The sequence below is a fragment of the Columba livia genome, chromosome 6 (assembly GCF_036013475.1).
Source record: "Columba livia isolate bColLiv1 breed racing homer chromosome 6, bColLiv1.pat.W.v2, whole genome shotgun sequence".
NCBI classification, from domain to species: Eukaryota; Metazoa; Chordata; class Aves; order Columbiformes; family Columbidae; genus Columba; species Columba livia.
In genome coordinates this window covers 6,162,151-6,178,461 of record NC_088607.1, presented here as the reverse complement: position 1 = coordinate 6,178,461, position 16,311 = coordinate 6,162,151, and the positions used below count along the sequence as shown (strand labels likewise).

The 16,311-nt window shown below is 40.2% G+C and overlaps 1 protein-coding gene across 1 annotated transcript; it reads right to left on the bottom strand.

Annotated features, from left to right (window-relative positions):
- Positions 1-216: 216 nt before the first annotated feature.
- On the bottom strand, positions 217-13,567 carry MCMBP (minichromosome maintenance complex binding protein). The gene is made up of 14 exons (XM_065068629.1): positions 13,484-13,567; positions 13,032-13,172; positions 10,654-10,789; positions 10,304-10,311; positions 8,650-8,820; positions 8,334-8,434; positions 6,337-6,506; positions 5,308-5,431; positions 3,543-3,660; positions 2,732-2,897; positions 1,913-2,046; positions 1,133-1,297; positions 631-719; positions 217-343 (listed from the first exon to the last, which is right to left on the bottom strand). Exons 1-14 carry the CDS (start codon positions 13,565-13,567, stop codon positions 217-219), a joined length of 1,734 nt encoding a protein of 577 aa, XP_064924701.1.
- Between the last annotated feature and the right edge of the window lie 2,744 nt (positions 13,568-16,311).

Below are 16,311 nucleotides of genomic sequence, written 5' to 3'. Positions count from 1 at the left end.
ATCGTTACCAATTTTCAGTTACAAAACAGGATCCAAAAAAAGTCATAAAATATGTTGAAGTGGCTGTTCGGTGTTAAGTGTGTTCTGACTGCGTGGGTAAATATCCGTAATTTTTTGGTATAAATTATCTACAAAAACTGGTATAAACAATATTCCAATCGTAGCCTGGGTTCCATCAAGGATTAGACAAATTTTCATAGCGACATCCCTAGAGTATTAAAGTTCATTCCCATTAACGCATTTTTGCTGCTGAAGTCTGGCTTTACGTAACGCCTCCAGTTGTTTGGCTCTCAGCCACCGCTCTCGCGACAGCGTCGTCTGCCCCGCGCTCAGAGACAGGAACCTGGAGGGGCACAAACAGCGATTCAATACATCAGAGCTCCTTCACAGCTCAGGGTTGATAAGCTAATACAGCACAGAACCTGTTTTCTTTTGGTCTCCTATGTACTAGGAAGTACGGGAAGAAATGGGGGAGGAAATACTTTGCCAAACGGAGAATCTGTGCCAAGAGGAACAAGGGAGGAGCAGATTCCATGGTTTAATTGCCAGGGAGACTCACACAACTGCAGTCAAACTGCGCTGACTTCAGTTGTTACCAGCTCAGGGGAGTCTCCAGCGGGACAAACCCACCTCGCCACCAGCAGAGTTCTGTGCAGGTCATCGGCCGTTATGCTCTCGGGGTCATTCTTGCGCATTTCTACGAAGTCTTCTTCTACCGCCTACAAACACAGTGCAATTACATGGCAAGAATCTTTGCTATGAGTCTTTAAGGTGCTAAACACCATAACTACCCTTAGATTACAGGAGAAACGTTTCAACTGGAGAAACATTTCAACTCATTGCTATTGAGAAGCAAGCCCAAGTGAGATCAGGCTAGTTCTCATCTTTGAAAAGAATTCATTTTTAAAATGAGTTTTACAAAGCAGGGTATGTGTAAAGTATGTCCTAAAATCCTCAGGAGTACTAATCCTTAAAGGCACGTTCAGGACAAGAAAATGCTTCTGTTCGCTTTTTAGAAAACTTCAGTGAGAATCATAGACAAGGAGAAAATTAGGAAAGTAAAATAACTTCCTATCCTAAGACGTTCTATCTGAATATACAGTTGAAAACATATTAGTGATGTCTTCCATACCTTGGTCACTTCGTCAGATATACTGTAGTCCAGCAGCCTCAATAAACTTAGGTAAATTCGGAATTTGTTCAGCACCGAAGGCAGCACCGCTTTCAGGAGGCTGTTCATATACTCCTCCATGTTGGGCGGAATGATCTGTGCCTGTAAGTGGACTTGGCAATCTGACTGAAAAATAAAATTACATATCATCTCTTTCCACATTCTGTTGTGGTTTTTTTTTTGTTCCAACACTAATTTTATCTCTAAAGCAACAGAAGTCACTATTTCCCAGAACTAAGGTAAGACAATTCATTCTTTAAATATGTAACTGTTCCCTTGTGGAACACCGGCGTGAAGTCCTTATTCCAGCAGGCACCGGCTGCACTGAGACACAAGAGAGCAAACGCTCAGCTCCCAAAGCTGGAACGCAAGCAAGCGATGGGATATTTGTGCGTTTTGGCAGCGCCGTTTCTCTAGGGTCGATGCCAGATCTGTTGCTCTGCACTCATGTGCCCATCACCTCAGAACCTCCTGTACTAGAATAAAGCGTCGTGATCTCCGTTACTAACTGCGGTCGCTGCCTCGCTCTCGCAATACTGCTCAGCCAGGAGGAGAGAAGGTCAGTGCCCTGGTTCTTCTCCTCAAACAGGTTCTTGGCCTGGCTGCCGCCACGAGCGAGAACTGACGCCAGTAACGCACCCGAGACGGCTCTCCCGCCTCCGCTTGGCTCTGGAACGGCATGACCTAAGGAAGCAGCTACCAGCTGTAATTATTCCCCAAATTCAGGAAGACCCGCTTTACCGGTAGGAGTGATCGGCCCTCTGAAGTGATAAGAACGTTAATATTGCATGGGAATTCCATCTGGTGGTAACTGAAGTCATAATCCACCTTCTGCCAAGTGATCAGGTTACCCAGCGCGGTCACATTGTGTACACCTAGAAAAGCAAGAACAAATTCTCTGACAACTGCACCTAAACAAATGTCAGACCTGATTTGTTTTTTCCCCCCAATCTGTTTTTCATGAGCATCTCAGAGAAAAATTCTTTCAAGCACCTTGTTTCTTCTCGTGTCTGCGGTGTTTTCCATATACAGACAACTGTTTCTTAAGATCACAATGAAGCATTCTTGAAGGATTCCAAGCCTAAATTTTATCTGGCCTAGCATATATGTTAATAGCTAATGTTTTCATCAGTCCTACAAAGCCAGAAAACTATTTACAGATTAAAAATTAACTCTCAAAAACGGACAAAATACCACAAATTATCTGACAGAGTGTAATTTAACAAATTAAGGGGGGGAAAAAGAGCCTTGCTGGGTAAAGAACACATTAGACAGTCTCTAACAAGACCAGAACAGCTGAAAAACATACTCATCATTTTGACTGAATAGAAGCATTTCTGAGCAAAATACCAGAAACTTCCAAAAAGTAAAACGGAGAAAAAAAAACCCAGGAGGTGGAGCTGTAAGGTGCCGGAGCCAACTGCAGAGCAGCAGGAAGCTCGCTCAAGTGGTGAAATGGGATACGGAAACCACAAACAGCTTTGTAATAGAAAATTAGCACCAGGACACAATTAGCATCGCTGTATTAAAATATATCAACTTTTAACCTTCCAAATGTACCTGTTGTGTCGAGCTGTCCTTGCTCAAGCTGAGTCTCGTCCACGACAAGGGAGGTGTTGCTGGCGAGCTGCAACACTCCGCTGACCAAGCGATTGGCTGCGTAGTCTTTGTGTGGGATAAATCGAGACTGGTTCATGTTCTCAATCGTCATTTGTAGGCGATAGGACTGCAACGAGAAAATGAAAACTGATCAGCACGTTTCCTCTCCTGCAGCTTCCCTAGTAAATGCTGCTTCCTTTAGCAAGGGCTGCAACCGCGAACCTCTATAGGAAGTAACATAACACTTGTTACCACAATACGGAATGCACTTTATCCCCAATATCCCAATGCTAAATACTTAAAAAAAAAAAAATGAAAGGAAAATAATGCTGTTAAGAACTCATATCACCTGTACTGCACATCTAGGATGCACAAAAAAGAACAAATGATTTATTGCAGCAGTACAGTTGTTATGACCCCAACTGAATTACTATGAATTATCTACTATGAATTATCCACAAACTTGGAAATAAACAGTAACAATGCCATAATTAAATGACCTAAATGTCTAAACATATCAATCCAGAAAGGCAAAATAAAGTATGCAGCATCTGTCCGTTCAATACCTATGAGGATATGATTTTATTCCATATTCATCCTTGGTAATTAGACTTCAACTGACAGGCAAGCCATACCTCCACTTTTATTTCCCTCTACATGGATGACAGAAGCCTTTGTTTAAGAATCCTGCCTTTAACTATAATATTGTTTATTTAGTCGGAACAATCAGTCCAACAGAAATATTAAAGCGCTATGAAGCCGTTATTCTTACCGCTGGAACAAGCTGCTGGATGATGCGGTATATGTGCTCTGTGAAGATGCTGTTTCTCGGACACCCGCTCAAGTTGACTGTGAATTTTCCCAGAGGAAGCACATCTCGTCTGGCGTACCTGAAGTGGAAATGACACAGGTTAGGCAAGCACCTGATGAGCACGGGGAACACAGGTATCAATCAGTGTGAATGCTGTGCTGCAGCTCTGACAGCCAGCAGGATTTCAGGACTAATACATATATCAATCACAGTCACATTTCCTTCCTTCTCCAGCGTCCAAGGAGCTGCGTTAGGCTGGAGGCTGCTGAGGAAGGCTCTGCAGCATTGCACAAAAGCAGCGCATTGAGAGTGCTTGAGATCCTGCAAATCTGCCTTCTACACATTCTGTTCTCCACATGCGCTGTTGTTACTCAATAAACATACTTCTTCATCCTTTTGCTTTCTCTTTGCCCAATCTCAATTTCCCTGCTTATCACACTTAGTCATTTCCTTTACCTGCCCTCAGCTTTCCTCTCCCTCTTCTCACTGTATATCTTCTCCCCATTCTTGACAAATTTCAACTTTTTTTGTGATATCAGCTAAGAGAGAAAACACATTCTAGTCTAAGTGTTAGAGCATTCACAGGCCAACTAGAAAGAACGAAGTGTGCACAGAATAATCATAAAAAACCCCAACACTAAACATTAGTCATACTGATACTGAAGTACTTCTCATGCTGATATTGAAGTACACAGGGACAAGGGTTCTGGGCAGACTAAACATAAACCCACCGTAAATCAGATCAGCTCACAATTAAGCTGCCATGGCGTTCTGGTGGGATCTATGTCACCTGTCTTGCTCAGACAGAAATCTCTCACAGCTTTTTACACACCAGTTGCGGTAGGAGAAAGGTAAGATGCCGAGTCCAGTTACAGCTCTGTAAATACTACTGTTACATGTGTCCTTTACCTTTCATTTTGTAGTAGAATGCAGTTTTTCAAAACCATTGGAGATATGGTTACTTTTTTCCCTTTTTTAGAAACTTGAACCAATTTTCATTTTGAAGAAAGTTTATTATTAAAATATTAAATTAAATATGAGTGTGACAACTATACTTAACGATCTATTCAAAACACGCTGTCTGAAGTTTCACACTTGAAATTTTAAGGAGCCAAAGGACGCTGCTCCTCCATCCAGCGACAGTTTAAACCAGCATAAGAGATCATTAAGCAAATCCGCATCCATCAGCCACGCAGACAGATCACAACACATGCACGTTCAGCTACAGCATCAGCTCAGGCGGTAACTTTCTATCACATGCTAAACGGGGTTCACTTGAGCTTACCATTAAACATATGTCTGCATTTCATTTAACAAATTCCCAGAATGTATCTTTCAGTGTCTTTTAGTACTTAAACAATAATTACTGCAGTTAGTAAATGCCGTCTCTGAGAAGTCGGCTGCGTGTTCTTTTCAATAAAATAAGCCAGAGATAAAAATGTGTTTTCATATCTCTGTTTAAAAGTGTATCTTAAGAGATTTTGCCCAGCATTCAAAGGAACACTGAAAGGACACACTGCCAGAAAAACGGCCTTTTAACAAAACCTACTGTTATTTCAGACAATCAAATCCATTTACTATGTCTATTATGACAGGACAACTCTAGCTGGACAAGGTACTAATGGAGTAAGTACTACTGAAGCTATTTCTGCCATTTATTTGCAGAGTGGAGATTTATTTAAAAAAGATAAATATATAAATTCTCTGCAAGGATCCAAATACTTACACGGTAGAGATGAGATGCAGTATCAGGTACTCAGCAGCCAAACTGTCTCCCAAGAGCGCGTGGGTGAGGAACCCAAGCAACTCTGCTCTCACTGGTGACAGCTCAGACATGAAATTAGAAACAACTGATGAAAGAGCAAAAGACAACAAATGTCAGAAATTGTGCTGTTCCTCACCCTCTTCCCTCCATATAAACCTTGTTTTTCATTACGGTTTGATGAACAAAAATGGTTACTCCAAAGCAGTCTAATAAAAATAAACATTCATTGGTTTTCCAACTGAGTAATTACTGGCTTTGGGTAAACTTGAATCACTCATCATTTCCTTGGAAATGCCTGCTTTTTTTTTTTTCATTAGACATTTGTAATGCATTTCCTGAAGGTTGTAAAGTTTGGAACTAAATTTTGAAAAATTGATGGTCTATCCATACTATATTAAAGGCAGAAAAAACCCCAACCCACACACATCGCACAGGTCAGGACAACCGATACAAGGCACGCAAGGAAGACCATTATAAATATCATTTAGAGGTTTGCATGTAGAAATTCAATGACAAAAAAAATAACAGTCAAACAAGTCACAAGGAATAACACGGTTGCCTTAAACCAGAATCGCTTTATCTTCTTCACAGCATTATCATTCTTTATGCTGTCATTACATTTCTTATTTTCATTGTTACAGTAAAGTGCAAATCTAATTTTCCAGCAATTCACTAGCCTATGTGAGAACAAATAAGCTCTTACAGTTGAACAACTTGGTAAAATCCTTAGGTGTGTAGCATCTGAAACCAAGTTTCATATAAAACACATATATTTCAGAAAAATAAACACATAAGCATCACATAGACACAAATGCTTGTGTCTTTCCCAGTTCTGCAGTACTGAATGGCTCCTCCATTTAATGAGATTTAAATTCAAACTCTGCCATGGATGCATTTGTCTCTGAGCAAAGTAGTATTTGTTCACATGTACCAGGAAACTGCACCTTTATTATTCATGTTCACAGAGCGAGGTGAATTTTGGATACTCACAGGTTTTACTCTCCTCTTCATTAAGGCAGGCAGGCAGTAACGGGTTAATGTGTTGTAATTTCTGCGCCAAGATCACGTGGATTCTGGGGACTAAGGAGGCGGGAGGACTGTGCACTCTCTGCTCCTCCGTCGTGTCCATGGACTCCACGGGATCGAGGGTTGAGCTGTCCCTGGGGAGGACACAGCACAGCCGGGATTAGAAAGCTCCAGGCAAATTTCTCTCCATCTGAGTAAGGGCTGCTGGAAGCAGGACAGGAGCAGAGCGGGTCGGAACAAACATCATCCCTACACAGCTCCTGCTAACGCTGCCCATACTCAAACTGCTTCCTTTACAAACACCATAAACGCTCATATAGAAATGCCAAAGCATGCTTGACCAAAAAATATTTGGATTCTGTTATTTTCAGAAAATAATCAAATCTTACTTTGCTGAAAAAACAACCAACCAACCAAATAACCCACAAAATCAAACCCCCAAACCTAAAACCAAACACCCCAAACCTGTATTTATTATTTGCTGCACCATTGAATAGGATGTAGCTTCAAATAAAATGTTACACACTGTCCTGCCTGGCATGTACTTAATGAAGTTTAAACAGTAACTTTAAAGAAAATAAAGTCATGATTTATTACATTTGTGTATGCACATGTGGGATTTTCATATCCCACCTGGTTCCGGAGCCTGACAAGATCTTTTAGACAGTCACTTAAGAGCTATATCACTGGCTGAGTCAAAAAAAGACCCAAGTAAATAAATCCTGATATACCTCAGCTCAAACTTGAAGGTATTAACTCTTAAGTTAAGGGTTGAGACATATAAGCTTTGCTTTCCTTGAGGATGCCTTACAAAACTCCTTCCAGGTAGTTTTCATTTGCTATGTAGAAACTAAATCCCTAAAGCGACTCTATCAGGTGACAGTAAAGTTTAGTACAAATTTAATCAACTTGTACTGGTTTTAAAAGCTGAAAGGCTTTACAAGTTCCAAGCCCCTTCAGCAGTCCACCCGCAGACTACCCACTCTTCCCATTACAATAAACGTATTTTCTTTACATTCAAAATGTTGCTAAATGCCACCGTTTTGCCTATTTGTGACAGAATGACGTGCAGAATAAACAAACAAACAACAAACCAACACGCAGCCCATGACGGACCAACTGAGCTGTCAGTCTGGGATCGGCTGTCAGACAGATGACAACCCAAAGCAGCTGAGCAGGCTGAGGTAACTCTGGAGAAGCTGGCACTCTAAAGGATCCACTCTCCATATTGTACCGATCAAAAAGGTAAAGAAAATCACCAACAGAAATAATCTAAAGTGCGATGGTTCAAGACAGCAATAGTATAAAGCTTATGTTAGATGCTCAGCAGCTTTATCTTAAAACTTGACTTCTTGCATCCTTCTTGATTAGTTTGTATTTTGTCAAGCAAGTAACTGCAGAACAGGAGGTGAAATTTGAAGTTTCTATCAGCAGTATTTGATGATACACCTTAATTAATGAAAAACATCAACCCAAATTATACTCATTTTGGTCATTTTCACACTCCATGCAGCCATGGAATATTTTTTTTTTATATTCTACAGACTTGTTTATGGTAACAACTTCCATGGGCTTACAAATTATTTCAAAAGGACATTTTATAATTTTAAAGCTTACCTGAAAACTTTGTTCACTATTTGCCCGTTCACTGCAAGTTTCATAGGCATGAAAGGGTACAGAACATTTAGCTACAGAAGCACTTTCTGCTTTATAGACTGTACAACAACCTAGAAAAAGATGCATCATGTACCCAAGGGTAAGGACACACCAGAGTACAACGCACTTCACTTTACAGGATGGTGGATCTAATGATTTCCACATCAAGCTTTTTTTTAAGCAACAAAATTCACCTCTTAAGCATAACTCTTCTGTATTTACACACTTCCCTGTTTGTTTTAAGGGGACAGCCACACTATTTTGCTCATTGAAATAAAAACTTCCTTTGTTTCTCAAAGCCTTACCTCTCGTCGCTGTTTACTATGCTTAGCACCGGATCCACAGACAAAATCCCATACACCTCCAGAACATCATTGACTTTGAAGCTGTCCCAGCTCTCATAAACCTGCCACAAAGCGAAAACGAGAAAATTCAGATGCAGGACTGCACACCAAGAAAAATCACCTCAGGAGACTCAACTGCAGATTGAGAACAGTCTGTGTAAAGAGGTCCCTTCTCGCCCTCAGTGCTGCTAAGCTTAAAAATGAGTTTCTGGGACTCCATGCTTTTTCCCATCTTTTGCTATGCAAATGTAAACAATTGTATTCTAATCTGATTTACCCGGATTTGCTGAATAAGGGAGCATTCAACATGGGAACAGCACAGAAATTTGCTGTTGGAAGTTTCATAGTCAATGGAGCATACTAGTGAATCAAAGAGCATTTCAAATACAATACAAAAATGTGTAGTGTACCGTTTCGCTTGTTCCATCATGACTTCAGAGGACAAATCCTAACAGCAGAATATCAGGAGTCAGTATCAGCTACACCCTTAAGCATCTATTATAGTAATGGACGTTTTCACTTTGCTAAGTGTAGTGAGAATGCAGAAACTCTAATAAATGCTGTTGAAGGAGTTTGGCAACTCAGGTACAGCACTAGTGACGAGAAACAAAGTAATTACCTGTAGAAACGTAATCTGGGACTTGAAAGACAGTTTCTGTGCCTATAAACTAATGCCAGACTAACTACATACACTAAATTGGGACTCTGCCTGACCCAGGCACGCTCACCAGCTCTCCACGTTTGTTACCTTTACAAGACACGCTGGTCCCTTCTCTCCTGGCAATGGAAAATTTAAGTCAAGTGGAGAGGAGCAGTTGGTGGAAATGAGATGGTGGCCCACAGACGCTTCTGTTTCTAATCTCTTTGGCTCCACGCACCCATGGATGTCACCTCCACTGCCTGAAAAATAAGGGATGGATAGGCTCTTCAAACAGAAATGCAAAAGTGAACAACATTCTTCAGTGAGCAACATGGGATTAAACTAATATAACGAGACAACCGAGACAAAACTATTTAATAAAGCAATATATTTGACAGAGGATACTCTTAAAATAGAAAAGGCTCAACAAATGCCTGTTTTATATCATCAAGCACAAGGTTGAGTACTGGTAAACATCTATATGTCATAGAAACCCAAATACAGCCAACAATCTGATTTTCAAAATGCAACGTTTGAACTGTGTGAATTAATTCTTTCTGAATTCTGTAGGACTGCAAAGGTAATATTTTTCTGCATCTTATGGTCAAAAAAATAGATGGTTCTTAAAATAACAGTATGCAGCAACATAACGGTTTATATAAAAAAATCTCTGTGGATTTTCAGCAATAATAAAGCTATAAAAATGTATTCTACAAGGTACAAAGACAAAATAGTCTAAACTATATAATAACCTATTTGCAAACTGGTAAGAATCCAGAAAGAAAAAACTGAATTCAGCTACTGAACCTGACAGCCATATAACACCAAACAAAAGAAAGCAATAGCTTCTGCGATTTATTTTAACAGGACTCACAATTTTAAACTAACCACATTCTCTTGTTCAAAAAACACGCCAAAATCTCCAAAAAAAACACCCCAATCCATGCAATTTTAAGTGGCATCTCCACAGAAGAGCACCGAGACAAACAGTTCACCAACAGATTACAACATGAGAACTGCACTCTCTCTGAACACGGCTACTGCTTGAAACATCACCCTCTTAAAAGGTTTAATAGCTTTCTTCAGGATGTTTCAAGTGTCTGGTATTAATTTGCTTCCTTTACGAAGCTGGATCAATAAGTCTCATGTTAGAAAAAAGGTGGTTTTTTTAGATATATGCTACTCTTCATAGTAAAGCAGCACCTAATTGAGATGCAGTTTGGCTTAAATTTACACAATAACATCCACAGAGAGAGAGTGACAAGACAAGGTGACTTTTTCCCCAGCTTACCATGAAATCTGCAACAGAGTGGGAAACTAAGCGAGAACAACTAAATTTCAGCCTGTTGCTATAAATTGTGTGCGTGCTGTTACATACAAAAGGCAATACTCAAGCGCTGCTGTACAATATATTAGCTTTTTAGGAATCAACTCTAGAAAGCGGTACCAAAAGTCACACGGTTTACCACGCACCACCACAGAATCTTCCACACTGGAGACTCCAAAGCTGCTAAATTAGTTATAAAGGCTGCAACAACACTACCGATTCAAACAATTGTAAATATTTCAATTTTTGAGAATGAAATTTTGGTACATTCTGGAACGCTAGCACGGTAACTATTCCTCAATAATTACTGTTACCCAGATGTTGCTCTTTCTGTTTAGATGGATGCAGATCCATGTCCTCATCTTCCTCGTAGCTCCTCTTGTGGCGACTTGGTGTGTAGGATGTGGAAGGACTAACTCGAGCTTGGCTTGCACTAATGTATCCGTAAAACTGAGGATTAAGGACAACTAACAATTCAGCTGAGAAAATGCAGGCAAAGTATTTTTTCTTTTTTAAACAAGATCCTATTATCCTATTTTGAGCAAGACATTAAAATAATGATTCAAATTCTTATCTAAACTTCATCTCTGAGTGCTATTCCACTCTCAATCTCTAAAAACAGGGCTTTTTTACTCCCAGAGAACATGCTTGTGGTCAGGTACAACTCAAAGTCTCAATAATTTTTTCCTCTTCCACATCTCAACCCTAAAGAACAGATAATATTTAAATACTTGCTATCTGACACATTTGCTATTACTTAAAAAAAAACACATAGAAAATGTTCACATCCTTTTAAGATACTAGCAATATCACACTTGTAAATGAGTTTTGAAAATGCTAATACACTTTTCCTTTTCTTAGAATAACGGGCAAATATTGAAATAATGCTCAGTGTTTTCATAATAGTCTGGCTCACTTTAAATTCCCATTGCTGCAGTATTTTGCTGTAAGCTTCATTCAAATACTAACTTATCAATCTTTATTTACAAGAATTGTGTTAGCCTGACTTTAAAATTGCGGTGGCATCCTGTGCTCACGAGAAGTAGTTGTTTTCTCAGATTCTGAACTCGAATTATGAAACACCAAGTCATATAAGATTTACCATCAGATTTATCCTTTTTTACAAAATGCAACATATGTTAAGTTTTCTAGACATCTCCCCTACTTCCTTGGATGAGAAGAAAACATAAAACTTGTAAAAGTGTTAAAAGCAGCATCCTGTATCCACTCCACTCAGACAATTCAACTTCCATTTAGTAGAAGAAACTAAAGACAATTTGTTTCTCCCCAAGACCTTTCCTGTACTCACTAAGAAAATGACGTAGTGTGGTCAAACCATTATACACTCAATACTTCAATCTTCCAGGAATGATTCTCTTCACCTTCTCAGCTACAGGTGTTTTTACAGGTTCTTGTAGGAGACTCTTACTATCTGATGGTGTCCTAATTTAATCAGAAAATGGCAACAGAATGCCCATGGCTCAAATGAAGTTTCTCATTTTCTAAACATTTGAAAATAGAAATTAAGAGAAATGTTCAAGACCCTCCCAATCAGACATGAAAATCTGGCTTAAATCCCTACTATAAATCAAAAAGTAATGTTCCTAAATTCATTTGTATCCTCTTTGCTTACATAGCACAACACCAATTTTTCCTTTTTGCTTTTTCTACACCTACCACCTCTCCTCCCTCTCCTCAACTATCCTGATTCACTCTAAAACAACTTAAAATAAACTTGATCTCCTTAAACCTAATGAATTTGTTGGTAGTCACTGTGTAACAGAGCACTAGCTCAGTCAAAAAAGATATTTCTTTCACCCATGCTGATTCACCAGGCACTGGAACACAGTAGAAAGTCTGTCTCTCCGCGGTGACTGTTTGCGAGGAGTTCAAATCGATTTCTTGCTGAGGCTGGAATAGCAACAGAAATTTTGTTTAAAATCTGATTAGAATTTATTTTCTTTTTTTTTTTTCAACTAATCCCACAAATTCTCACGAGAGAATCCAAACAGGCTGTATCTAGAATGCTTTGATTCCAGTACAGCTGTGCTACCAAAAGTAAATTGTTTTCCACAGCAGAACGTTTCAAGATCAAGAGCACTTACTGCCACCCTCCCAAACAAATTTTAAATAGGACAAAAATGGCCTGAAGCCTCCTAAACTTAGAATGCCAAGGGGCAGTTAGGAACACTCTGTTTTCCAGACCTGAGATTAATTTTGTGGTTTAGGAGCAGTATCTCCAGGAGTACACTGGCAAGTACCAAGTAAGCTATAAACTTAGAAAGATACAGTTTATAAGTGCATTTTATATCTAATACGTCATCTCAAAATCCATATAACTTGTATAACTTACCCCACATTCTGCTACGTCTCTATATTTACCAAAATGCAAAACCTGTCAAGAAGGAAAAGGCAATGCGATCATTCTGTTTCTGACAGCATCCTGAATAACACCAAGATTGTTGCAGTCTAAAGTCCTTCAGAGACATACTGCCAAAACTTTCATTATTTTAGTAATTTTTATTTCCCAACAGAAATATGAGAAGTGATGTATTACTGATGCCATACAAACAGTTTTATTAGATAGTGCCCAGACTCCATGGGTTTAATTTAGAAACTAGATGAAATACAAAGACAAGAATGGAGAAAATGCTAAACATTTACTAAAGCAATAGAGCAGTATTTCACTTACACGTGTGTTTGTATTCGGGTCAACTGTTTCATATACTCCCATGTAAAACTCAGGATCAAACATATCTTGAACCATGCAGCGAAATTTCACTAAACTGTTGGGTTTTAGGTAATGTACAGGAACATCATTCAGTGATGGAACCTAGAAAAAAAGAGTTTATTCTAAACAACTGGTACATAAATATTAAGAAATGCCCTGAAGTAAGCTAGAACAAGCACAAAAGCTGTCACCAACTTATTCTCTGCTCATTCGGTGTATCCTACCGCTCACTTACTTGCCTCAAACCCTGTGGTGGTGTTGTTGATAGATTAATCCCCCCCCCGGGACAACTCATTGCCTCATCAGGTAACATACTTAATATTTTCTGAGCACACCTCCTGCCTTGATCCCAGCAGTAACAAAGTGCATATATCTCAACACCAGAAGTTTCTGCAATAGCTGTTAATAGTTACAATTATCTGACACTTCCCAAATTCATCCAGTTCCAGAGCCACTAGTCCCACTCTTTTCTCAATCCCAATACCAAAGAAATGCATTTCGGTTACTGAAACCATATGGAAACTCTACAGCAACATTTGAAACTAACCCCTAAAGTGAGAATTATTGCAGCTGCAGTATTAAACAGAATTTATTACTTATTTTATTCCTATTCAACATTTTTTACTATGCATTATGTACCAGTGGTACTATAGCAATTGTATGTACAATTTCTTATAATAAAAGGCCATGGAAAACCTGTATGTTAACTTCCAAGTCCACACTGGGGGAGTCTTTTTCACATACGTTTACATGACAATGGAAGAACAGAAGGAAAAAGAAAAAATCAATGCCTAGGCATGTAGTATAATATGAAATAATGAGACTCGCAATAAGAACAGAGTTTTCTAATTTTGAAGATGAATTGTTGGGAAAAAACCACATCCAACATTAAAATGCTACAAAATAACATAAGTGGCTTTATAGGAAACATCACTTTAACAAACAAACAAATATATATTCCCTCATGTTTATCTTGACTAAGAAAATGCACTTTCAGTTCCCTCTAATGCTGTCTATTTAGCACAATTTTGCCATCTACACTTTGAGTTAAACTATCATTGAAAAAATAAATACAGGATACTCCCACTGACAGGAGAAATAAACGCAACCAAACAATGATTTTCACTTTTTCTTAATCTTAAGTAGAACAAATTTGACATGAAAGTTTCTAATCCACTTAGCTGTGTCCCATGATTGCCAGTCTAGAAAACCATTGCCTTCTGATCTCAGGTGTACACGCTGTATTTTTAAACCTAAAGCACAGCTGCCTTGCTAAATTGCTGAAACAAGGCACGATCCCGCCCAATAAAGCACATTTTTAGCAGAAATTATTTTTGCCTCAAACCTGAGAGCCCAAGCAGTTACTTCTTCAACCCACGCAAAGTTTGCAGCATCATGATAAAAGACGACGAGAGAAGGGGTTCAAAAACAGCAGCTGGGAAACTTGTGGCGCACAAGCACCTAGTGCAGCCTCACAGTAGCCAGGGTTGGCATTAACACTTCCAAAAATTACTACACTGGGGGTCCTGGTGGACAACAGGATGACCATGAGCCAGCACTGTGCCCTTGTGGCCAGAAAGGCCAATGGCATCCTGGGGTGTATTAGAAGGGGGTGGTTAGTAGATGGAGAGAGATCCTCCTTCCCCTCTACTCTGCCCTGGTGAGACCACATCTGGAATATTGTGTCCAGTTCTGGGCCCCTCAGTTCCAGAAGGACAGGGAACTGCTGGAGAGGGTCCAGCGTAGGGCAACCAAGATGATTAAGGGAGTGGAGCACCTCCCTTATGAAGAAAGGCTGAGGGAGCTGGGTCTCTTTAGTTTGGAGAAGAGGAGACTAAGGGGGGACCTCATTAATGTTTATAAATATATAAAGGGTGAGTGCCATGAGGATGGAGCCAGGCTCTTCTTGGTGGCCAACAATGATAGGACAAGGGGTAATGGGATCAAGCTGGAACACAAGAGGTTCCGCTTAAATTTGAGAAAAAACTTCTTCTCAGTGAGGGTGACAGACACTGGCCCAGGCTGCCCAGGGGGGTTGTGGAGTCTCCTTCTCTGGAGACATTCAAAACCCACCTGGACATGTTCCTGTGCGACCTCACCTGGGCGTTCCTGCTTCAGCAGGGGGACTGGACTGGATGATCTTTTGAGGTCCCTTCCAATCCCAAACATACTGTGATACTGTGATACTGTGAAATGACAGAATTTGTCAGCTCCTGCCATCTACTGGATTGCACTCAAACAGGCAGCATTCAGCAGTTATGGCCCAGGGCAAAACAGTAAACAGAAGTCAAGTGGATTGGCTTCTCCGCTTTCAGTCAGGATTTTAAACCTTTGCTTTAAATGAAGATTAAAGCAAGCAAGATGTAAGTAAAGTATTACAAAGTCTAGGCCTAAAATTCCAAAGTGCACTTATCATGAAGAGAAGGGATTACTCAAAAACATGTAAGAGGCAGAAAGAACAAAACTTAAGAATAGCATATCCCTAAAAGAATAAAACTGTCTTACCCAGTTAGTAGCATTATTTTCTTTTAATTTCTCCTTGAAGTAGTCGGTTACCTTCTTTTCCCAATCAGAGTTTGGAACATTTTGGGCTACAAACAAAACACATTTATGTGCGCATTAGCATCATGTAACAGACTTCTATTTGGCATTCTGGTAACACAGCAAACGATTTAAACAATTTACTGCTATTCTGGGCAAATGACTGAGTTTTAGATCACTTTAAGCCCCTCCCAATTGCACTGACTTCCCATCAAAGTAAATGAACAAAAAGTGAAGAAAAGCCCTGAAACACAACAGATAGAAAGAGGAGGAGATGATGTGTCGCCTTCTGCTTTATGTTCAACGTGGAAACACTTGTTTTAAACACGCTTTTAGAGAAAATCAAGCCTAGCACTGAAACAGTTTCAGCTGACGGCACCAGTAACGTTACCACCGATCGGTAATTCGTGTAGCCCGCACACACTGCTCCTGAAACCCAAAATACGCTTGAGTTTAATTATTTTTCTCCTTCCCCTAACAAGCCTGCCGAGCCTAAGGCACCAGGACAGGACCCGGAGCCGCCGCGACGGCCGCGAAATCCCCTCAGCGGCCTGAGGGACGCGGCTCCCGCCGAGGAGGAAGCGCCCGCCCGCCCGGGCTGTCGTTCTCCGCTCCCGGCCGCCTCCCGGCCCCGCCACCACCCGCGAAGAGAAGCGGTCGGGCGCCCTCCCGCTCGGCCCCTGAGCGGCTCCCGGCCCCG

Excerpts from the sequence above, each read along its gene's own strand:
- MCMBP (XM_065068629.1), bottom strand. The coding sequence starts at position 13,567 with ATGCATTTCTTTGGTATTGGGATTGAGAAAAGAGTGGGACTAGTGGCT. Across the intron at positions 6,507-8,333 it reads ATAGTAAACAGCGACGAGAG|GGACAGCTCAACCCTCGATC; the intron begins GTAAGGCTTTGA and ends TGTCCTCCCCAG. Across the intron at positions 344-630 it reads AGAACTCTGCTGGTGGCGAG|GTTCCTGTCTCTGAGCGCGG; the intron begins GTGGGTTTGTCC and ends GTGCCCCTCCAG.